The sequence below is a fragment of the Hyla sarda genome, chromosome 4 (assembly GCF_029499605.1).
Source record: "Hyla sarda isolate aHylSar1 chromosome 4, aHylSar1.hap1, whole genome shotgun sequence".
Taxonomy (NCBI): domain Eukaryota; kingdom Metazoa; phylum Chordata; class Amphibia; order Anura; family Hylidae; genus Hyla; species Hyla sarda.
This window is the reverse complement of record NC_079192.1, coordinates 332,173,134-332,197,464: the sequence shown is the minus strand read 5'-3', so window position 1 is coordinate 332,197,464 and position 24,331 is coordinate 332,173,134. Positions and strand designations below refer to the sequence as shown.

General features: G+C 41.0%; 1 protein-coding gene across 14 annotated transcripts in view; it reads left to right on the top strand.

Annotated features, from left to right (window-relative positions):
* Positions 1–23,409, top strand: part of LOC130369631 (double-headed protease inhibitor, submandibular gland-like) — a 99,789-nt gene extending 76,380 nt beyond the window's left edge. For all 14 annotated transcript variants that reach the window (XM_056575086.1, XM_056575098.1, XM_056575096.1 and 11 more), the window contains 4 exons: positions 11,314–11,429; positions 15,476–15,515; positions 18,864–18,976; positions 22,781–23,409. In XM_056575086.1, the coding sequence (XP_056431061.1) occupies positions 11,314–11,429; positions 15,476–15,515; positions 18,864–18,976; positions 22,781–22,832 (321 nt within the window). In that variant the 3' untranslated portion in view covers positions 22,833–23,409. The remainder of the gene's footprint in view (positions 1–11,313; positions 11,430–15,475; positions 15,516–18,863; positions 18,977–22,780) is intronic.
* The last annotated feature ends 922 nt before the right edge of the window (positions 23,410–24,331 follow it).

Genomic DNA, 24,331 nt, shown 5'->3' with positions numbered 1-24,331 from the left:
TATATCCATCATCTTTGCCCATAGTGATTGTTTCTGTTAAGTTATCATACTGTAATTCAATGCGATCATGTGACCTGTTCCTATGTCACGTGATCGGCTTAGTCAGGTGACTATGAGAGCGCGGTAACATGTAAATTGCTCGCGAGCATATGACTCTGTCATATGGGCAGCTGAATCAGGTGACTTTAAGACCAGATGATCTATTTGCACACGTGACTTCGTGGCTGCTACGTGACTCGCGCTCTTACGCGCGAGAGCGTGTGAAAGAGAGGAGGTAGCAGTGCCAGCACGTCACTTGACCTTCTCGTCAAGTGACGTGAACGTAGACGCCCGCCAAGCCACAAACATGGAGACCTACACCTGACTAGGTAATTGCCTGTTTTTCATTGTATATAAGACATGCTTATCTCAAGCACCTCTACACCCCTGAGGAAGTCACATGCTGTGTCGGAACGTGTGAGGTCTCTCATGGACATGGGTTCACTTGCTCCATCACTTTTCCTGCCCTCCCCAGCCTGGGTTTTTGTTCCCCCCATCTACCACTGCCTTTTGTATACCAGCTGATCTGCGTATCTTGCTATTGTTATTATTTTGATATTTTCATACAGTGAAGCCAGCTGTGTTTGTACAGGCACCAGTCATTTGACAAGGGAGGTTCAGTATATTATATGTACACCCCTGTCGAGGGGGGACACATACAGCGCCGGGAGCTTTTGACGTCATAGCCCCACCCCCTCATGACTTCATGCCCCACCGCCTCAATGCAAGTCTATGGGAGGGGGCGTGACAGCTGTCATGCCCCCTCCCATAGTCTTGCATTGAGGGGACGGGGCATGACACCATGAGGGGGCGGGGCTATGACATCACGAGCTCCCAGCGCCGGGTCCAGCGCTCGGAACAGTTTGTTCCAAACGCTGAGCAGCGGAGTACCCCCTTAAGCAGATACATACATATTAGCAGAGCCCCCCATCTTGTGTCTTTTATCCACCTATTGGGTAGACTCTGGAGGTGCTGAGAAATTTGTCACATGGTGCACGGAACACATCACGTGTTTGCACATGCACACAAACATGCATTGTTTTAAAAGGCACCTATTTAAGAGAGGGTATCTTTTCCATCCAAACAATGATGAGATTGTGCCTGCACAACTCTGCACAACACCGTGATGGGCCCCCTTTAGTTGAGTAAATATATTTGATATATAAAATGAAAAGTAAATATATTTAATATATAAAATGGTGATAATACTTAAGGAATTGAAAAACAGACCTATTTTCTTTTATAGACCACTTCGTCTGTCTCCACTTTGGGTGTGGTATTACAACTTGGCTCCATTCACTTCAATGAAACTGAGCTGTATAACCATGCCCAACCTGAAGACAGACAGGGAATGGTCTTTGAAAGAAATTATCTCTGTTTTTGTATTCCTGGAAAACCCCTTTAAAGCATATCTGGCATATCCCACACAAAAAAAAATTATATATATATATATATATATATATATATATATTGCGACGACTGGTTCTGCCCGTAGGGTTAATGCTTCCTAGCCCTGTTGTTTATTTTGGTTGCTGGGACAACGCCTCTGGTTGTTGGGACGACGTTCTCCTGGTTGAGTCTCGCTCCTGTTCTGGTATCCTGGTTCCTCCATTTTGTAGAGTTTGACTTTGTATGATTCTTGTTTTGATATCCTGACCTGTATCCCTCCATGTTGTAAAGTTTGGTTTTTTTCTTATCCGTTTTTATAGAGTTTATGATTGCGGATCTTATGTGTTTTTAGTACATGCACTGATCATAGTGTACAAGATCACTGATGTAGTGTTTTCTCTGTACATTACCATTGGTCTATAGCAGTGGTCTTCAACCTGCGGACCTCCAGATGTTGCAAAACTACAACTCCCAGCATGCCCGGACAGCCATCAGCTGTCCGGGCATGCTGGGAGTTGTAGTTATGAAACATCTGGAGGTCCGCAGGTTGAAGACCACTGGTCTATAGTGTCTTCTGTACTTTATCACTTATCTGTGTCCTCTGAACTAGAATCTGTTTATGTTAGTGTTTTGTGTCCAGTCTGGACAGTGTTCTATTTTTCTGATCTGTTTAGTGTTTAACATTCATTTCATCTGTTCATCCCCTGCATATTCTGGTTTACTATGACTCTTAGCCCGGCTTTTTGACTTCCCTCTGTAACTCAATTATTGTACTTTGCTCCCTTTTGGTTTGGACTCATCGACTATGATGTGTGTGCGTGTTTTTAGGTTATTTTTCTGTTAGATTGTGTGCCTCCAGCTTTTTCCCGACCTACTATCTGTTTATTGTAGTTTATTGTTTTGACAACTGACTGCCATCACTTATATAGGAAGGGAACGGCACCGTGGTTACGGACCCCCTGCTTAGGGCGGGTACGTAAGTAGGCAGGGACAGAGGCTGTGGGTGAGTTCAGGGCTGCCCTCTTTCCCTGCCCATACGTGACAATTATATGTTACTTAGTACCTAACACTGATTATGTATTTTATGTGTCTAGCACCTATATTTCTCTCACAAATACCCTTTATCTGTTGCTCACATGGTTTTCATGTGTCCTCCCTCTGCATGACTCATCTTCCTCCCTGTGTCTGCTGTGTTGTACTGATTCTCTTCATCCAATCACTGAAGGCTGCTCTGTAACCCTTTCCTCTCTGTTTTCATGCTGTGCATTTTACACAGAGAGGAGGATTATTAGAGTTTGCCTGCAGTATATCTAAGACACTATGGTGATATTATAACTGTAAATTTGTAAAAATTAAAATACATCTCCCTAAATTAGTGCAAAGGTTAAGTGATAAAAGTACAGTTGTTTTGTATACATACATTTTCTATCTGTTCTATCTAACTATATGTGTCATACAGCTTTCTCAGAATCCTGAATGGCAGAACAGATCTTCTAATACAGCATTTGACAAACACAGCAGAGAGCTTGCTATATCACACATAATAGGCTGCAGGCAGTATCACACACACACACACACACATCATGCATAGATACTCAGCTGCTAACTATGCCTCCTTGCTCCATTAGCTGCTGCTTTAAGCTGTTGACAGACCTGAGCAGATCACATGGTTAGGAAGAAGTAAATATAGATAAGAGTGGTGTGTGTGTGTGTCCCAATCAGGGACAATCACACACTGAAGAGCAGTCTGTATGAGCAAGTCTGCACATCACATATATCCTATACTAGATACCGGTTTGCTTTATGAGTGGTATGTAACGTGCTGAGTTGGTGTGGAGGAAGATAGATGACCCCTAGTGGTAACTGCTTATACCATTTATTTATTTATTTTAAGGTCAAATAGTTTTTTTTTTAATAACATTATAATAAAAGTCATGTTATCATTCAGTCAGCACAATATAAAACGTTTTTTTTTTAATTATGACAGTGCCTCTTAAAACTGCAATTACCGTATATACTCGAGTATAAGCCGACCCGAGTATAAGCCGAGACCCCTAATTTCAACCCAAAATCCCAGGAAAAGTTATTGACTCGAGTATAAGCCTAGGGTGGGAAATACCTCATCCCCCCCTGTCATCATCCAGACCCGTCATTAACATCCTCATCATCCCCTTGTCATCATCCCACACATCCCCCCTTCATCATCCCCTTGTCATCATCCCACACATCCCCTTATCATCCCACACATCCCCCCTTCATCATCCCCTTGTCATCATCCCACACATCCCCTTATCATCCCACACATCCCCCCTTCATCATCCCCTTGTCATCATCCCACACATCCCCTTATCATCCCACACATCCCCCCTTCATCATCCCCTTGTCATCATCCCACACATCCCCTTATCCCACACATCCCCCCTTCATCATCCCCTTGTCATCATCCCACACATCCCCTTATCCCACACATCCCCCCTTCATCATCCCCTTGTAATCATCCCACACCCCCCCCCTTCATCATCCCCACCCCCCTTCATCATCCCCACACCCCCCCCCCCTTCATCATCCTCTTCTCATCATTCGCCCTCAGTGGTCTTCAACCTGCGGACCTCCAGAGGTTTCAAAACTACAACTCCCAGCAAGCCCGGGCAGCCATCGGCTGTCCGGGCTTGCTGGGAGTTGTAGTTTTGAAACCTCCGGAGGTCCGCAGGTTGAAGACCACTGCGGCCTTCAACATGCGGACCTCCAGAGGTTTCAAAACTACAACTCCCAGCAAGCCCGGGCAGCCATCGGCTGTCCGGGCTTGCTGGGAGTTGTAGTTTTGAAACCTCCGGAGGTCCGCAGGTTGAAGACCACTGCGGCCTTCAACATGCGGACCTCCAGAGGTTTCAAAACTACAACTCCCAGCAAGCCCGGGCAGCCATCGGCTGTCCGGGCTTGCTGGGAGTTGTAGTTTTGAAACCTCCGGAGGTCCGCAGGTTGAAGACCACTGCGGCCTTCAACATCATCCAGCCCCCTCTCACCCCCTTTAGTTCTGAGTACTCACCTCCGCTCGGCGCTGGTCCGGTCCTGCAGGGCTGTCCGGTAAGGAGGTGGTCCGGTGAGGAGGTGGTCCGGGCTGCTATCTTCACCGGGGGCGCCTCTTCTCCGCGCTTCCGGCCCGGAATAGAGCCGTTGCCTTGACAATGACGCATCTGCGTCGTTGTCAAGGCAACATGACTATTCTGAGGCCGGGCCCGAAGCGCTTAGAAGAGGCCTCCCCGGTGAAGATAGCAGCCCGGACCACCTCCTCACCGGACCACCTCCTTACCGGACAGCCCTGCAGGACCGGACCAGCGCCGAGCGGAGGTGAGTACTCAGAACTAAAGGGGGTGAGAGGGGGCTGGATGATGTTGAAGGCCGCAGTGGTCTTCAACCTGCGGACCTCCGGAGGTTTCAAAACTACAACTCCCAGCAAGCCCGGACAGCCGATGGCTGCCCTGGCTTGCTGGGAGTTGTAGTTTTGAAACCTCTGGAAGTCCGCAGGTTGAAGACCACTGCGGGTGGGGGAGTTCACTCGAGTATAAGCCGAGGGGGGTGTTTTCAGCACGAAAAATCGTGCTGAAAAACTCGGCTTATACTCGAGTATATACGGTATATGGGAAAAAGGAAACTCACATACTAAGACTAGAGATGGAAATAAAATGTACACTTTTTAAATAAGTGAATTAACCCCTTCCCTAATAAAAGTTTTAATCCCCCCCCTTTTTTCCTATTTTTTTAATAAAATAATGTAATAAAAAATAAACATAATCATATGTGGTATCGCTGCGTTACCGTATATACTCGAGTATAAGCTGAGTTTCTCAGCACAATTTTTCGTGCTGAAAACGCCCCCCTTGGCTTATACTCGAGTGAGCTCTCCGCCTGTCAATAACTTTCAGTGGTCTTCAACCTGTGGACCTCCAGATGTTGCAAAACTACAACTCCCAGAATGCCCGGACAGCCATCGCCTGTCCGGGCATGCTGGGAACTGTAGTTTTGAAACATCTGGAGGTCCTCGCAGGTTGAAGACCACTGCCGGGCCTTCGTCATCATCCAGACTCCCCCCTTTAGTTTTCTACTCACCTCCCCTCGGTGGGAAGGAAGGGTTAGCTGGTCCGGGCCATCTATGCTGCAGGGACCGTCCGGTGGGGAGGGTTAGTCATTCCGGGCTGTACATCTTCACGACAACGCACAGGGATGTCCGTGCGCAGCAGATGTCCATGACGTCCCTGCGCATGAACGTCCCTAGTCCGGGCGTGGCACGGAGCGGAGGGCCTCCCGGTGAAGATAGACAGCCCAGAACGACTAACCCTCCCCACCGGACAGTCCCTGCAGCATAGATGGCTCGGACCAGCTCACTCTTCCTTCCCACCGAGGGGAGGTGAGTAGAAAACTGAAGGGGGGGTCTGTATGATGATGAAGGCAGGCGGTGATGATGAAGGGGGGGATGATGACGGGGTTGTTAATGACGGAGGTCTGTATGATGACAGGGGGGATGATGTATTTCCCACCATAGGCTTATAGTGGAGTCAATAACTTTTCCTGGATTTTTGGGGTGAAATTAGGGGCCTCGGCTTATACTCGAGTATATACGGTAGTTAAACCGCATGTTTGATGGCATACACATAAAAAAAAAAACACCAAAGTCCAAAATTGTGCATTTTTGATCACTTCATATACCATACAAAAGCTAATAAAAAGTGATCAAAAAGTCCCATCAAAATAAAAATGGTATTAATAAAACTACAGATAACGGTGCAAAAAAACATATCTGAAGTTGGCACCCCATGTTCGCAAAAGTTGAATATGTGCTGCCCCACTACTCCCGCCCCACTACTCTCTCAGTAAAGTAATGCTTCCTGATATTATTGTATAAACCTTTGCCCATCTTAACCCTTCCAATAGTTATTAGCTTCTGAAGTTGAGTTGTTGTTTTCTCACTAACTGCTCAATGATGATGTCACGTCCCGGGAGCTGTGCAGTTCTTATGGGGATATTCTCCCATCATGCACAGTTCCCGGGACGTGACACCATCATTGATCAATATTTATTGATTCACTTTCAATAATAATGCTTGATATATGAGTTACAAACATTAATCCCTAACTAGTAGTTTTTGGCTAGTCACTTAAAGGGGTACTCCGGTGTAAAACTTTTTTTTTAAATGAACTGGTGCCAGAAAGTTAAACAGATTTGTAAATTACTTCTATTAAAAATTTTTAATCCTTTCAGTACTTTTTAGCAGCTGTTTGCTACAGAGGAAAATCTTTATTTTTTTAATTTCTTTTTTGTGTTGTCCTCAAATCAATAGGACTCTGCTGCAGCAGAATTTCTGAGCCGAATATTCTTTGCGTAATTCCGCTCGGAAATTTCACCATGTGAACGTAGCTGAATGCTGAAAATCATTTTCTACAATTCAGTGCCTTAGATATATCATATTACAACTATTTTAATTTTTGTTTATAAAAATAAAGTAGAGCTCTTCTTGAAGGATGTAGGCTATTTTCACACATGGCAGATCTGTAGTAGAATTTTTATGAATATCTGACATATGCAAATGTACCATACGGCTGCTTTCACATGAGTATTTTTACCGGTTTTCCATTCATTTTTTTTTTTGTTCCCCTCTAATATCTCTGCAATACAGCAACCAATACAATATGACATCATCTTATTCTGTAAGATTTTTACAAAGTTAGACAGAAAGTAAACTATATAAATTCATATGTGTATATATATATATATATATATCAATGAAGAAAATCTGCAGCACTACTTATCCAATACAGTAGCGGGTGCCAGCGCCCCAGACCCGATCAAAGTCCATGTAATATAAATGTAGAAAAAGCGCAGCACTCCTCAAATACGTAAAAAAAAGTGGTGATTTATTGGCTCACATAGCAGCAACGTTTCTGTCCTACCATAGGACCATTTTCAAGCTTAGTGACACAACTCAAGTAGGGGGTATATATACCCAAACATATGTGTGTAATCAACATTATGATCAATATAAACAATTAGCAAAATAAAGTGCATAAGTGCAAAAAATGCATTGCATTACAAGCAGTGTAAACAGTATCAAAAGTGTACATACATATTATATAAAGTGCATTACATAAAATGTGCGGTAGATTAAAAACATGCTTGAAAATCTCATAATACATATAATTGTCTATTAATAACTGCAGCTGATAACAATATTAAATAATGTATACTAGTATAGTAGTAAGTGGAGATACCTGTGAGATGCTCCTGAGCATAACAGTATGGCGCCCGCAGCATGGGACGCCATTCTCGGCGTCTACTATTGCGAGCGACCGAGTTCCGGTCAGGTGAACATGTCACATGACTAACAGCAATCACATTTTATGTTAGATTTATTAAAATTAATCTTGACCAACAATTATTTTATTTTTGATGACAAATATTATTTACAGTTAGTTGGGACCGCTATGGGGACGAATGTTGCGCCAATGTATGCAAATCTATATGTTGGTTCATTGGAGGAAGACGTCGTCTATGTGTGCCACCACTTCAGACATTGTCTGGGGTGGTGGCGTTACATTGACGACGTCTTCCTCCTGTGGAGTGGTTCCGAGGAAGAGCTACATACTTTTCATGAGTTCTTAAACAATATGGAGGACAACATCAAATTCACTATGACTTATTCCAAACAGGAAGTGAGCTTTCTTGATGTGATGGTTTGCAAAATGGGACAACATCTAAATACTACACTATATTCCAAACCTACAGATAAAAATACTCTGCTCCATTTCCGGAGTTGTCATCCGCGTAAAATGGTTAACTCCTTGGAGGATCGTGGATGACAGTTCCAAGTTAATGGAAACACTAAATGTTATGTCTAGAAATTTCCAACAAAGGGGTTATCCTAATGATATCATTAATGCACATAAAGAGGAGGTATTAGCGCTAGATAGAGAATCTATTTTGAAACCCAAGACTAGAGCTAAACATACTAGGATTCCTTTTATTTCTACCTATTCTGCACATAGTAACCATATTTCTAATATTTTGAATAAACACTGGCCTATTATGCGAGATAGCTTTAAAAACATCAGTGAGTTCAGAGCGAACCCTCTGATGTCGTACAGACGATCATATAACCTAAGAGACAAACTAGTAAAAACAGAGGTTCCTTCACAGAAAGTTAGTCATCAAACTTTCCTAGGATCCCAAAGAAAAGGATCCTTTCCTTGCCTCACGTGTATCAACTGTCCCTCAATGTTGAAGGGCAATGAGTTTACCCACCCCACAACACAGAAAAAATACCGGTTGAGACAGTTCCTGACGTGCGACTCCGGCTGGGTGGTCTATGTGTTGGTGTGCCCATGTGGACTGCTTTATGTGGGTCAAACCACGTGCAGTCTCAAGGTGCGCATCAAAAACCATAGATACAGCATCCGTAAACACAGGATGGATCTTCCTGTTTCAAAGCATTACACTGAAGTAGGACACACTGACAAGGATTTAAAATTTATGACACTAGAATCTGTTCCCAAGCCCAACAGGGGTGGTGATAGGTTGGCAAGGTTAAAACAGAGGGAATTCTGGTGGATTCATCAGTTGAACACACTCCGTCCTACCGGTCTTAATGTCGACTTCAATATAATATAATAAGAATGGTGAGCATATTTCCTTTACTCTATTCATACCTCTTGACAATCTTCAACTATTACATCTGTTGATAAAATTATACAACTTCAGCTGGGACTTCTTTGACACAATTTAGATCTGCATTATTATGAATATGTATATGATTATTGTTATGTATTGCTATTATTGATTTTCACTAATTTTCCTTTTCTTTTCTTCTTTTCTTACTATTTTTTTTCAGTTTACAGAACCTCAAAGTGGAAGACACCTGTGTGACTGCTCATATAATTTTTATTTAATATTTTCATGTTTTTATAAGTATATTGATGTATATATAGATGGTGACATGGTCAACAGTGAGAAAAAAGACCCAGAGTGGGTACTCAATAAATCCAGATGTACTAACTACATGTTCTTTTGGTTTCAACTATCCTTTTCCTATTTTGTTTATCTTTGTATTTAGTTTTTTCATTATTTTTTTATTATTTTTATACTTTAAATAATTATTATTTATTATCATTTTATTTGTATATTTTAATTTATCATTTATTTTCATTATTTTGACATCTGGAGGTTGGCCTAAAATATTATTATATATGCATGAGTCTATGTTGCTATTTAAATATTAGCACACTCCCAAAATTGGCTGTAGTGGGAACTCTAGCGAACCGGGGATTCCTAACAGAACCTCGCGTTCGTTGGATGAACCTTTGGCATCCTCGGGTGGTGACCCGGTTTCTGGACACATCCGGGGTTGCCCTACAAACCAGGGAGGGTCTCTAGTAGATGGCCTTTATCCTCCTTCCCTAGCCCAAGGGAGAGAACATTAATAATAAAGAATTACACTGGTTTGGTGTACCAATATCTTTTGATTTATTTATCATTTTATTTCATTTGTATTTATTATTTTTTATTTTATTTTTTATTTTTATTTTTATTTTTTTTATTTTTTATTTCTTATATACATTTTCGTTTATCATTATGTTTTTATTTGTATTTATTTTATTTCTATTTGCATTTCATTTCATTTCTCCTATTCTGTGCAATATCTTATTACTCTATACATTGGGATTGATTGTGTGCCATCCCTCGGGCGCTGTTCACACACTAGACCATTCTCCATCTGATTCATACGCTTCTCACGGGCGCAAGTTCAGGCGTCTGTGGGCTCCATGACTACAGCATCACGTGATTGCTGTTAGTCATGTGACATGTTCACCTGACCGGAACTCGGTCGCTCGCAATAGTAGACGCCGAGAACGGCGTCCCATGCTGCGGGCGCCATACTGTTATGCTCAGGAGCATCTCACAGGTATCTCCACTTACTACTATACTAGTATACATTATTTAATATTGTTATCAGCTGCAGTTATTAATAGACAATTATATGTATTATGAGATTTTCAAGCATGTTTTTAATCTACCGCACATTTTATGTAATGCACTTTATATAATATGTATGTACACTTTTGATACTGTTTACACTGCTTGTAATGCAATGCATTTTTTGCACTTATGCACTTTATTTTGCTAATTGTTTATATTGATCATGATGTTGATTACACACATATGTTTGGGTATATATACCCCCTACTTGAGTTGTGTCACTAAGCTTGAAAATGGTCCTATGGTAGGACAGAAACGTTGCTGCTATGTGAGCCAATAAATCACCACTTTTTTTCACGTTATTGAGGAGTGCTGCGCTTTTTCTACATTTATATATATATATATATATATATATATATATATATATATAGGGATATAGAGGTACAGTCTGACCCTGTAGGCTTCTATGGATGCTACATTACACCAGCTTTAATTTATTTAATTTTTTTTACATTACAACTGTAATATGACCCAGTGCAGGAGCCATTCGACAGAAAACACCAATAGGGTTATCCAACTTTTTTAAATTGATGGCCGATTTCGAAGTCTTCAGTTATAAGAGGACAGATATCCCATTTAAGTCTTTTTTTCACATGGTAGAGCATACTTTTCAACCATTTTTAGAGAAAATATTTATTGATTCATTTATCTCTTTAAATAATACTACTTGTGATATGAGTAAGAGACATTGAGTTTCTACCTACCTGCTGGTTATTGGCTAGTTACAAAAATGATGTATATGTATGTCCTGCACCCACTCCCGTTATATAAAAAAAAAAAAAAATATTAAAAAAATTAAACAATGTGGCCATCTGCGTAAACAGTGTTTAACATCTCATTTCTCACTCATTCAATGAACAGCCTAAGGATGAATGCAAAGACTATAAAGAAGCTTGCACAAGAGAGTATAAACCAGTCTGTGGATCTGATCAAAACACCTATAACAACAAATGTCTTTTTTGCAATGCTAAGAAAACGTAAGTGTTTTAGGGGCTGAATCAAACTTACTGCAGGATTATATGTATCAAACAAACAATATAAAGGTGCGTTCACACATGCATATTTTCTATTGCAGATTTGCATTAGCAGATTTTGCTGCCCGTTCACTTCAATGGGTAGTAAAATCTGCTACAGCAAATATGCACAGAAAATACCTACATGTGAACCTACCATAAGCCTTAAAGGGGTACTCCGGTGGAAATTTTTTTTTTTTAAATCAACTGGTGCCAAAAAGTTAAACAGATTTGTAAATTACTTCTATTAAAAAATCTAAATCCTTCCAGTACTTATCACCTACTGTATAATACAGAGGAAGTTCTTTTCTTTTTGAATTTCTTTTCTCTGCTGACACCTCTGTCTGCTATGGGGAATTGATCCTGCTCTGGACAGTTCCTGACATAGACAGAGGTGTAAGCAGAGAGCACCGTGGACAGACAGAAAAGAAATTCAAATAGAAATGAACTACCTCTGTATTATAACAACAGCTGATAAATACTGGAAGGATTAAGATTTTTTAATCGAAGTAATTTACAACTCTGTTTAACATTCTGTCATCAGTTGATTTTAAAAAAATATGTTTTTCACCGGAGTAACCCTTTAAGGTATCTGCCCAGGGACTATTTTCTACATTCAAATGTGTCTATACAGGGAAAAAAATATTAAGAAGCCATTACTCACCTGCCCCAATTGCCAGTTGCCATTATTCTGCAGTGCAGCTCAGATCTTCCTGGTATTGGTCTTGACTAGAGATGAGCAAACTTACAGTAAATTTGATTCGTCACAAACTTCTCGGCTCGGCAGTTGATGACTTATCCTGCATAAATTAGTTCAGCTTTCAGGTGCTCCGGTGGGCTGGAAAAGGTGGATACAGTCCTAGGAAAGAGTCTCCTAGGACTGTACCACCTTTTCAAGCCCACGGGAGCTCCTGAAGGCTGAACTAATTTATACAGGATAAGTCATCAACTGCCGAGCCGAAAAGTTCGTGACGAATCGAATTTACTGTAAGTTCGCTCATCTCTAGTGTTGACTAAGTGACCATTCAGGCAGTCACTGGCTGCAGCACGCTTTCATCTCCAGGAGAATGGATAAGCTGGAAAAAAACTTGTAACAATATACAATACTGCAACAGACCACAAAATAGATAAAAAATACAAAGCCTTCATTTATACATGCCAAAAAAACACATGAAAATGTATTTAAAAACAGAGATGATGGCATCTGACAAAAAGGACATTACAAAAACCTATAGAAATCATAATAGAATACTATAAATTACAGCCCCCAAAAGTGTAGTAATATTTTACATAGGGGGGGGGGGGGGATGCATACAAGGAAGAAAGACTTGGTTCTGAAACGGACATAGGGGTAGACGTCTCCTGGTGGCTCATGGTTTTTATCATGTGGGTATCCGGTGTAGAGCTTGATGTTTAAATGATATTGCATGTTATACTTTGCACATGCACTTTATTCATGTTTTGAAGTACATCATTTGGCACTCTTTGTATGCCCCCTATCTAAAATATTACTACACTTTTGGGGTTGTAATTTATATTATTCTGTTATGATTTGTATAGCTTATGAATGGATTGGCTTATGAATGGATAAGCTGAGTATTTTATTTTATTTACTTTTTTCTTGCAACTGTAAATGTGTTCAACCTGGGCTTTAAAAAAAATTATGTGAACCCTTTGGAATTATATGGATTTCTGCACAAATTTCTCATAAAATGTGATCTGATCTTCATCTAAGTCACAACAATATACAATCACAGTCACAATCAAACCTTTGAGTTTAATAACTGGTTGAACCTCCTTTGGCAGCAATAACTTCAACCAAACATTTCCTGTAGTTGCAGATCAGACGTGCACAAAGGTCAGGAGTAATTCTTGACCATTCCTCTTTACAGAACAGTTTCAGTACAGCAATATTCTTGGGATGTCTGGTGTGAATCGCTTTCTTGAAATCATGCCACAGCATCTCAATCGGGTTGAGGTCAGGACTGTGACAGGGCCAATCCAGAAGGCGTATTTTCTTCTGTTTAAGCCATTCTGTTGATTTACTTCTATGCTTTGGGTCGTTGTCCTGTTGCAACATCCATCTTCTGTTGAGCTTCAGCTGGTGGACAGATGGTCTTAAGTTGCCTGCCCTGATGCAGCAAAGCAGCCCCAAACCATGATGCCCCAACCTCCATACTTTACAGTTAGGTTGAGGTTTTGATGTTGGTGTGCTGTGCCTCTTTTTCTCCACACATAGTGTTATGTGTTTCTTCCAAACAACTCAACTTTGGTTTTATCTGTCCACAGAATATTTTGCCAGTACTGCTGTGGAACATCCAGGTGCTCTTGTGCAAACTGTAAACGTGCAGCAATGTTTTTTTTTTTGGACAGCAGTGACTTCCTCTGTGGTATCCTCCCATGAAATCCATTCTTGTTTAGTGTTTTACGTATAGTATATTCACTAACAGGGATGTTAGCATATGCCAGAGATTTTTTTAAGTCTTTAGCAGACACTCTAGGATTCTTCTTCACCTCATTGAGCAGTCTGCGCTGTGCTCTTGCAGTCATCTTTACAGGATGGCCACTCCTAGGGAGAGTAGCAGCAGTGCTGAACTTTCTCCATTTATAGACAATTTGTCTTACCGTGGACTGATGAACAGCAAAGCTTTTGGAGATACTTTTATAACCCTTTCCAGCTTTATGCAAGTCAACAATTCTTAATTGTAGGTCTTCTGAGAGCTCTTTTGTGCGAGGCATCACTCACATCAGGCTTTTTGTGAAAAGCAAACCCAGAACTGGTGGGTGTTTTTTATGGGGCAGGGAAGTTGTAACCAACACCTCCAATCTCATCTAATTGATTTGACTCCAGTTGGAGTACACCTCACTCCAATTAGCTCTTGGATATGTCATTAGTCTAGGGGTTCACATACTTTTTCCACCTGCACTGTGAATGTTTACATGGTGTGTTCAATAAAAACATGGTAACATTTAATTATTTGTGTGTTATTAGTTTAAGCAGACTGTGATTGTCTATTGTTGTGACTTAGATGAAGATCAGATCACATTTTATGACCAATTTGTGCAGAAATCCATATAATTTCAAAGGGTTCACATACTTTTTCTTGCAACTGTAAATATAAAAAAATTGCCCTGAACATCCCCTATTAAGATACAGTTTTTGAACTAATATAATAATGTAGGAGGAATTGCATACATAAACATATGCTAATGGGCAGGAGGTAGACCCACTAAGATACCAATTGGTTTGGGATAGGCAAGACCATCACACAAACAGTTAAAGGATTGTCCAATCTTTACCTCTACCAAGGAGGTGTGCCCCCATATCTCTACTCTGAAATGTTTACCATTAATAACATATGACAGACTAGTGTTGCATAATACAGAACAAATATGAGAGACACAATAACATTTGGGAGGGCCAGCGTCATGGCAGCGGAAAGTTTAGTACTACAAGTAACCAGGGTCAGGCCAGGCAGTGTACATTAGAAGCCAAGAGTAAAATTAAGTAAAACCAGAGAACAAAAAAAAAAGCTATGTCCGAAATTCAAAGATGTTGATGAATTCCAGAGACTGAAAACCTGTCCAGATCATGTACAGTGTAAGGCTTGGTTCACACTAGCCTAATACAGCCATATTACCACTACAAGTCCCGGCCTGACCACGCGTTTAATGACCTCAACTGACAGCCGTCAGTTCGGATCATCACACCTGTGATCAAGCCAGGAATTGTGATGGTAATATGGCTGTAAAAATATGGTCGTATTAGGCTAGTGTGAACCTGGGCTAAGGCTTTTTACAACAGACATCTCTTCATTTAATTCATTTAATAGCCATGAATGTTTGTAAGTCGCACCTAGTCATTACAGGGTTAGCAGTGTCCAGATAAATAGGGTGTACAATGTCCAGATAGTGAACTAATAACTAATAAATATAGCAGCCAGAGAAATCATGGCAGGCTTTATAAACCAAATGTAATACTGACACAATTTTCTTGTATTTATTTGCAGTAAGGCTGACCTAGAACTTGTAGCTGAAGGACCATGCCCGGTATTTATTCATTTATATTTTATCTGCTATTTCTTAAATAATTAAATGTCACAGTTAGACCCCTTCCATGTGACTGTACTTCAGCTTTGTACTTTGTACTTCACACAGTAGAATTTACGTGATTCCACAAAATTTACTGCACATTTCATTGAATAGGGATTCCACTGTTCCATTTACCGTATTTTTCGCCGTATAAGACGCACTTTTTCTTCCCCAAAACTGGGGGGAAAAAGTCGGTGCGTCTTATACGGCGAATACACCCCTATCGCGGCGGTCCCTGCGGCCATCAACGGCTGTCCGGGCATGCTGGGAGTTGTAGTTTTGCAACATCTGGAGGTCCGCAGGTTGAAGACCACTATTGGGTTCAAAATCTTAAATTTTTTAGATTTTGCACCTAAAAATAGGGTGCGTCTTATGCGCCGGTACGTCCTATAGGGCGAAAAATACGGTACATGGCAGAATTTACGCTGCAGGAATTCTGGATTCTGGAAAAACATTGAACATGTCTTTAAATTTTGCAGAAATCAATGGAGCTTTGAATTGTGCAGAATTGTTTTGATTACACAGAAATTGTGTCAAAATTCCACTTGTGAACATGGCCTAATTTTCTACAATCCAGTGGCTTGGAAATATCATACAGAACTATTTAAATTTTTGTTTAGAAAAATAAAGTAGAACTCTTCTCGAAGGTAGTTACCTATTTCCTCGCATCATTTGGATTAGAATTTTTGTGACTACACCATAAGGCTGCTTTCACATGAGGGTATTTTTCACCGATTTTCCATCCATTTTTTTCTACAGTACAGCAAGTAATACAATATGACACCTTCTTATTCTGTGAGATTTATACAGAGAAAGTATAAATCCATGTGTCTATATATGTAGGCATATAGAGGTACAGTATGACCCTGTAGACTTCTATGGATGCAACATTACACCAGCATACAACTGTAATATGGCCCAGTGCAGGAGCCTCTCCACTCAGAATCTGTAACAGTAAGCACCGATAGGGTTATCCCACCTATTAAAATTGATGTCCGATCCGGGCGGCCATCAGTTATAAGAGGACAGATTTAAAGGGGTGCTCTGCTGAAAACATCTTATCCCCTATCCGAATGACGGAACCCCGCGATCTCCGCTGCATCACCCCTGTCATTCGGTGCACGGAGCGAACTCCGCTCCATGCTTGATGACTAGCGATGCCAGCCGCCACGCTCCCTATTTACTAGCCATAACGCCTCCTCCCATAGACATGAATGGAGGGGGCATGTTGTCACGAACACGGAAGCTGCACGGAGATCGCGGGGTTCCCCAGGGGCGGGACCCCTGCGATCTAACATCTTATCCCCTATCATTTGGAAAGGGGATAAGATGTTAAGAGCCGGGTACCCCTTTAAGAACTGTTGTCAAATTAGTCTTTTTTTCACATGGCAGAGAGAAAAATTTTTTTTTATTGATTCATTGTAACTCTTTCAATAATAATTCTTGTAATTTGAGTAACAAACATTAATCCTTAACTAGTGGTTTTTGGCTAGTTACTAAAATTATGTAAAAAGAATCTTTTTTTGTGAACAATCCAGAGTTTTATTTCTGAAGACAAAATTTGTACATGTGCTTCTATAGTGGAGTCAATTTCTGTGCCATGCTGTTCTGTCCCATACATTGGAATCTGTGAGAGGCTTAAAGGGGTATTCCACAATTTTGTTTTGATTTGACTATGCTACAGGAGCTATAAAGTTAGTGTAGTTCATAATATAGTGTCTCACAATTCTTATGATTTTCACCTCAATATTTATTTTTAACAGCATACAAAATGACTGTTGTCTCAGATTTTTCCCAGGTTGCAATGCAGCTGAGACCTGACATCACTAGTCAGCTGATGACAGGAAGCCTGTCTGCTTCAATGGGTGGAGGGATCGCTTGGTGGGAGAGAGCTCAATATGCAACTAATGCAACAGCTGTAGGCACCCTGATTAAAAATCACAGGTCTTTTAAATGGATGCAGCTCATTTATGTTTCAATGGGTGGGGTGGCTGATGTGTGGGAGGGTGGATAATGGAATTATGGGATTTGTAGGCAAAGAAGAAAACTGAAAGAGGAAATTCCAGTTCACAAAAAAATTGCAACAGTGTTATGGTAATCCCACAATATAGCCATTTAGCCACAAGACAAGCGCAGATCCTTCCTAAGAATGTCCATTACTGTCTAGCAGGTACATACTAAAATCAACTTATGTTGGATAACCCCTTTAATCTCTTAAATTTAAAATCGATATGTATTCCATGTATCGATTCTATTAATTGATGTCTATGGAACCATACAAGTTATTCCTGCAGAATCCCATGTGTAGTCATTGTTATGTTATTGTGTACTTCTTGCATTACCCCTTCATTTGTATTTCACCCAACTCCCTACCCCCATCCCTTTCCCCCTTGTTTATACCATGCTTTTTAATTCCTATGTTACCCCCTTCTCCTTTTTCCTAAGGAATCTATTCTTGTACTGCTCTGATTGTACAATGTATATTCTTGGTTGACCTTCAACTTGTACTTTATGTCGTAGCAGCATGTTTTAATATGTACTTATCTCTGTGCTCTGACCAGTTATGTATACACATATATGTTATTTTTAATGAAAATATATTTGATTAAAAATGCTTTTATTGTTAGAGGGTTTATCCTGTGAAATTTTTATTGAACTACTGTCCCCAGGTTGCCTAATAAAACAATAAAAACTTTACCTATACAGGGGCCCTGGTTTCCGCTGACAGTCTGCTTCCCAAAATTGTCCAGAGCTGTAGATGGGACATCACATGCCTCAGTCAGTGATTGGCTGTCAGTTCCCTCTGGCTGCAGACACTATGGTCTGCAGCTCTGCGGAAAGTAGTGTTAGGGTAGGGTAACACACAGTGTAGCTCACGCAGGGTAGCTCTGTGTTTCCGCTCTTGACTGCCAGCGGGAAATCCGCTGCTACAAGCAGATACACAGAGCTACCTGACCGCAGCTCAGAGCTCACTCTGCAGTTGCTCTGTGACTGCCAGCAGCGGGCATATCCGCAGCGTGAAATACCGTGTGAGCCTACCCTTATCAGCCCCAGACAGTGTCCTCCTGATACTGGAGCCTACAAGGTAGCAGAGAAAGATGATTTAAAGTTTGTATTGTTTTATTAGCATGCTGGGGAAAGTAGTGCAATAACAATTTCACCAGAAAGCCCCTTTAATGAATTAGAGAGTTTATTAAAAAATTATCCTGGAAAACACCTTAATTTTTTTTTATCAAGATATATATACATCAAACTTTGTGACCCTTTGTGTCAGCAGTTTTTTCTATCATTTTGTTACTCCTTCAGGATGAATGCAAAAACTTCGAAGGAGATGCCTGCACTTTGCAACTTGATCCAGTCTGTGGATCTGACGGTCAAAACTATGGCAACAAATGTTCTTATTGTTTTGCTAAGAGAAGGTAAGTGCTTCAGAGGTTAAAGGGGTACTCCAAGGAAAATAGGATAGGGGTTTACTAGGGTTACTCTCCTGTCCTCGACTTGCACACTTGAACACACTCAGCAATCCCCCCCACAATCCCCTGTGATTGGTTGAATGTGCTGTCACTAAAGCTCATCTCCAAGCACGGGGGCCAGAACATACAGAGAAAAGGTGATTAACTGGGCCCTGTAAATGAGGTTGTGGACCCCATGGTGGACCCCCTGCATTCAGACACTTATCCTTATCCTGTTTTATTTTCCCAGAGTAGTCCTTTAAAACAGAAGGGACACAAACTTGCCACACGTTTATGTTTTAATCCCTGGCGTTATGCATTTGCCTATGCTACAAGGGCCCCATGCAAGGCTACCCCATATGTCACACTTCTGCCATGCCATGCCCCTATTCCACCCAAATCCCTCCACCACCCCTACTCACAAAATAAATATATATATATGAAACACTATATTGTAGGTAAAATAATTTTCCATGACCAATAATACCAGTATACAAGGAGGAAATATTTCCTCAACAACTGAATAATACCACCATACTGTACTGAATAAAACTGCCACACACAGACCTGTATACAGACCATACAGGGTCTGTATACTATATAAGTGATTATATACAGTGCCGATGTAGCGGTAGATACCAGCTGTACAGAGATCTGTATACCATATAAGTGATTATATACAGGACCATATGGCGGTAGATATCAACTGTACACAGGATCTGTATACCATATAAGTGATTACAGTTACATCTAGGGACTCACAGTAATGTAGTTTCTGATCAGCGGTGTCCTCTTTACTTTTCTTCTCCGTTCATATCAGACCTGCATGTCGATCTCTTAACATCTGCAGGACAAACATGTTAGACTCTATATTTTTCCAGTGCCCTTCCCTCCTCTACACAATCTTCCCATCTATAGGCCCACAAACTGTAATAATGCCCTCCTTGGTGTCCTGCATAGTAAAAGAGCAAGGAGGTAGATAGGTAGATCAGGAAGCCAGATATGTAGGTAGGTTACTAGCCAAATAGGTAGGTAGCCAGGCATGTAGGTAAGTGGCTAGCTAGGTAGTTAAGCAGCCATGTATGAAGGCCAGGTATGTACATAAATAGGTAGTTAGGCAGCCAGTAAATCCCCCAGATAGCTAGTCCCTGTATGAAAACCCACAATGTAGGTAGCCCCCTATTAGGCCCCTTTCAAATTACAGGTATCATCCTGCTTTTTTTACTGCCATTATTTTGCAATAACCGGAAGACAAAAAATGGATGCAATAACTGGTTTTAACAGATGATAAATGATGATCATCATCCATTATTTTTTATGTTTTTTTCTTTAAAAACCTGATGTTCTTCATCCATTATCATCCGTTATCATCCGTTATTACCAGTTACATGCGTTTTTTAAATCAGGTTTTTAACCCTTTTTTTTGTAAAGCTGTACTGAGCATGCTCAGTACAAAAAACGGATGTTAAAATAACTGATGATAATGGATGGTTTTTTTGAACATCCAGTTCCCATAGACTTCAATGTTAAATTTTAACGTCCGTTTTTCACCATATTTTTTTTTTGCCAGACTAAAAATGAGTGTCTTTTGTGCTGGCAAAAATAACTAACATTAGTAAAAACAGACATGCCTGATCCAAAAGGATGTTCCAAAAATACCATTGACATGAATGGGATTTTTTGATGGCCGTTCTCAGGACTTTTTGCCGGGAGTAATAATGGAGGTTTTTTACAGGATGATACCTGTAGTGTGAAAGGGGCCTTAGTTTGGTAGTTTTTCCTGGTATTAGCTAGCAGAAACATATAAGTTAGTCCCCCACAGTAGGTTCAGGCAGCAGCTTTCCCCAACAGTAGGTACAGACAGCAGCGTTCCCCACAGTAGGTAAAGGCAGCAGCGTTCCCCTACAGTAGGTACAGGCAGCAGCGTTCCCCCGCATTAAGTACAGGCAAAAGTGTACCCCCACAGTAGGTACAGGCAGCAGCGTTCCCCCTACAGTAGGCACAGTCAACAGCGTTCCCCCACATTAGGTACGGGCAGCAGAGGTCCCCCACAGTAGGTACAGGCAGCAGCGTTCCTCCACAGTAGGTAAAGGCAGCAGAGCTCCCCCACATTAGAAACTGGCAGCAATGTCCCTCACAGTAGGTACAGGCAGCATTGCCCCCCCCCCCCCACAGTAGGTACAGGCAGCATTGTCCCCCACAGTAGGTACAGGCAGCATTGTCCCCCACAGTAGGTACATGCATCATTGTCCCCCACAGTAGGTACAGGCAGCATTGTTCCCCCAACAACCTCACCCCTCCCCAGGATGGGAAAAAAATTGCTCACCTGTATGTGTCCCACGCAGCAATCTCTTCTGTAGCAGGGGCCCGCGTCCTCCATCCTTCACAGTGCAAGTGCCGATGAGTGACACCATCAGCGCCTGCACTTTGTGGCTGCACAGATGCGGCTCACACAGAGGGCTCGCCTTGGCATTCAGGACAAGTATCTTGGATCCTCAGTAATGGTGGGTCCTTTACCTGGCCGGGCCGTCGGACCACGTCTGAACGGACGTGGCCAGTCAGCCCACCCCTGCACAGAGGGCCTGTATTCTGTCTATTAATTGCAGCCATGGGCTCAAAATGCAGAGTAGAAGCTATATTGTGCGGGTATGTACTGCAGCACACTAGCTAGGATTATGATATCCCTCACAGCCCAGCAGGTTAGCCTCTAATCATTCACAGCTTTATATAGGGGGATAACTGTTATGGAGAACACAAGATATGTAGTGAACCCAGTGAGTTATTAATTGGTTTGGAATTGGGAAGACCAGGCCGCAAACAAAACTCTTAATCCCTCATATTACTTCATGACAAATGTCCCAAGCATAAAGCAGCCTGCAGCCTACAAACAGGAGTGACTGCTCCCCTGTAGGCAATGTTACGCCTCACTGATCATGGCTGTGTGCATGTCCTAGATGTTCTTCTCCTGTCTTAGTTGATTCTGGATACCCATGCTGCCTCGCTCAACATGCTATGAGCATAGTGTGGTCAGGTGGGCCCACGGGGTCTTGGTCACAACTGTCATCTCTCTGACCCCTATTGCTCCACCATTGCAGCCAGGGATCTTCTAAAGGCTTCAGTTGCTGCTACAATAGAAGTCCTATTACAGCCTTTCTATGGACCTGAGCAGTTGGGTAGTTCAAGTAAAAAAAAACAAAAAAAAAAAAAAACAACAACAACAAATAAAAAAAACTTACACAAAAATGAATTTAAACTACTAAAAATGTTAACATACTTGATATTGTAACGTGTGGAAATGTCTGATATATTGAAATATACCATTATTGATCCTGCATGGTGCCATCAATAGTAAAATATTCCAGAGATCCAATCCCTGATAATGTATAAAAAAAGAAATCAAAAAGTCCCATCAACCGTTTTAAAAAATACAGCCCATTGTACAAAAAGTCAGACCCCCTCCCATACAGCTCTATAGACAGGAAAATATAAGAGTTATAGAGTTAAGAATAAGGCAATTATATAAAAAAAAGATTTTAGTTGGACTCGGCCATTGCTCTATTCACTTTTTACTTCTGAACCTAGCCAAGACAGATAACACCATAACAAGGCATATCTTGGGCAGTAGTTTAACTAATTTAAGCAAAAAAATCCAATGTTTACCAGTCTTTAGTCAGTGTATTGTAAATTATTTTGCAGACAATGTTAATGTCAAAATAACTACATAAAAAAATATCATGCTGAAACTTTCTTTTTACTTTTTTTTTTTAACAGCAATCCTGAGCTGTCGATTGCACCAAAAGAAGCATGTCCAACAAAAAATTAATAAATGCAGCATATTTGCATGTCTTGTCAAATAATGACCAAAACTTCAATAAATGGAAAGGCATACTAACATTGTGTTTGAGTCTGGTTAAATTGAACCATGTAGGGTACTATTACATACAGTATAAGGATATTTTAATGTGTTTAATATACACAAACTGCATGTAATAACGCTTGTGTTCTGTATAATTGGTTAGAAAGTCAAACATTTGAAAAAACATACTTTTTCATCCATTTTTTTTTTAAATGTTTTATTAACCCCTTAAGGACATAACCTAATTTGGTCGCTTTCCTTTTTTTTTTTTCTTCTCACCTTTTAGTAGCCATACTTTAATTTTTCCACCCACAGACCCATATGAGAGTTAGTTTTTTTTTTGCTTAACAAATTGTACTTTGTAATAACACCTTTAATTTTACCATAAAATGTGCAGCAAAACAAAATATGATTATTTGTGTGGGGTTTGAAAAGAAAACCACAATTTCAATAATCTTAGGGGGGCGGGTGGTTTTTACGAAGTTCACTTTCTGGTAAAAAGGAGATGTTCTCTATATTCTGTAAATCAATGTGATTAAAACAATATCCAATGTAAATAGTTTTTTTTTATTATTACTGTTTTACTTTAAAGTAGTCAAACTTTTTTTTTAACAAAATCAGCATGCTTAATATTGCCCTATTCTGACCCCAATAACTTTTTTATTTTTCCATATACGGAGCTGTATGAATGCACATCTTTTGCGCTGTGATCTGTGGTTTTTAAAGGAAATCGGTCAGCAGTATCACCTGCACTAAACCTGTCACACAGGCTTGTAGTGTGGGTGATCCTGATCAAAACAATACTTACGGCGTCCAGATTAGCGTAGCCGTCCCGCCGCAATTCGCCTTTTTCTTTTTATGCAAATCAGGGCCTTGGGGCATGCTGACATCATCTTCACCAGGTGAGTACTCCACCTGGCTCATCAATATTCTTAATACCCTCCCTGCTCTTGCGTCTAGTGTTAGTGTTACGGCACTTGCGCCGCTTCCCTCCCTGCTTTTACACCCCATGTTAGTGTACGGCACATGCGCCACATCCAGGAGTACCCAGGAAGTGGTGCATGCGCCGTACACTAACACGGGGTGCAAGAGCAGGGAGGGGGTTATAAATATATTGATGAGCCTGGCGAAGATGACGTCAGTGTGCCCCTAGCTAGGTTCAGAGCTCCACCCATGTCCCAAGGCCCTGATTTGCATAAAAAGAAAAAGGCAAATTGTGTGCAGAAGGGCTGGGGGAATCTGGACACCGTGAGTATAGTTTTGATCAGCATCACCCGCTGACAGATTTCCTTTAACGATTTTTGGTTTGATGCGACTTTTTATTCATTTTTATCTGATATTGATATTGTCATGGTTTGCATCACGTAAGGCAGTGAAGAAGTGAGCCCTAAGCTTTCCCCAGAACCCCATTCCCTGCCTACTTGCATAGCCACCTTAAATAGTGGCTCTACAACTTAGAGACAGTC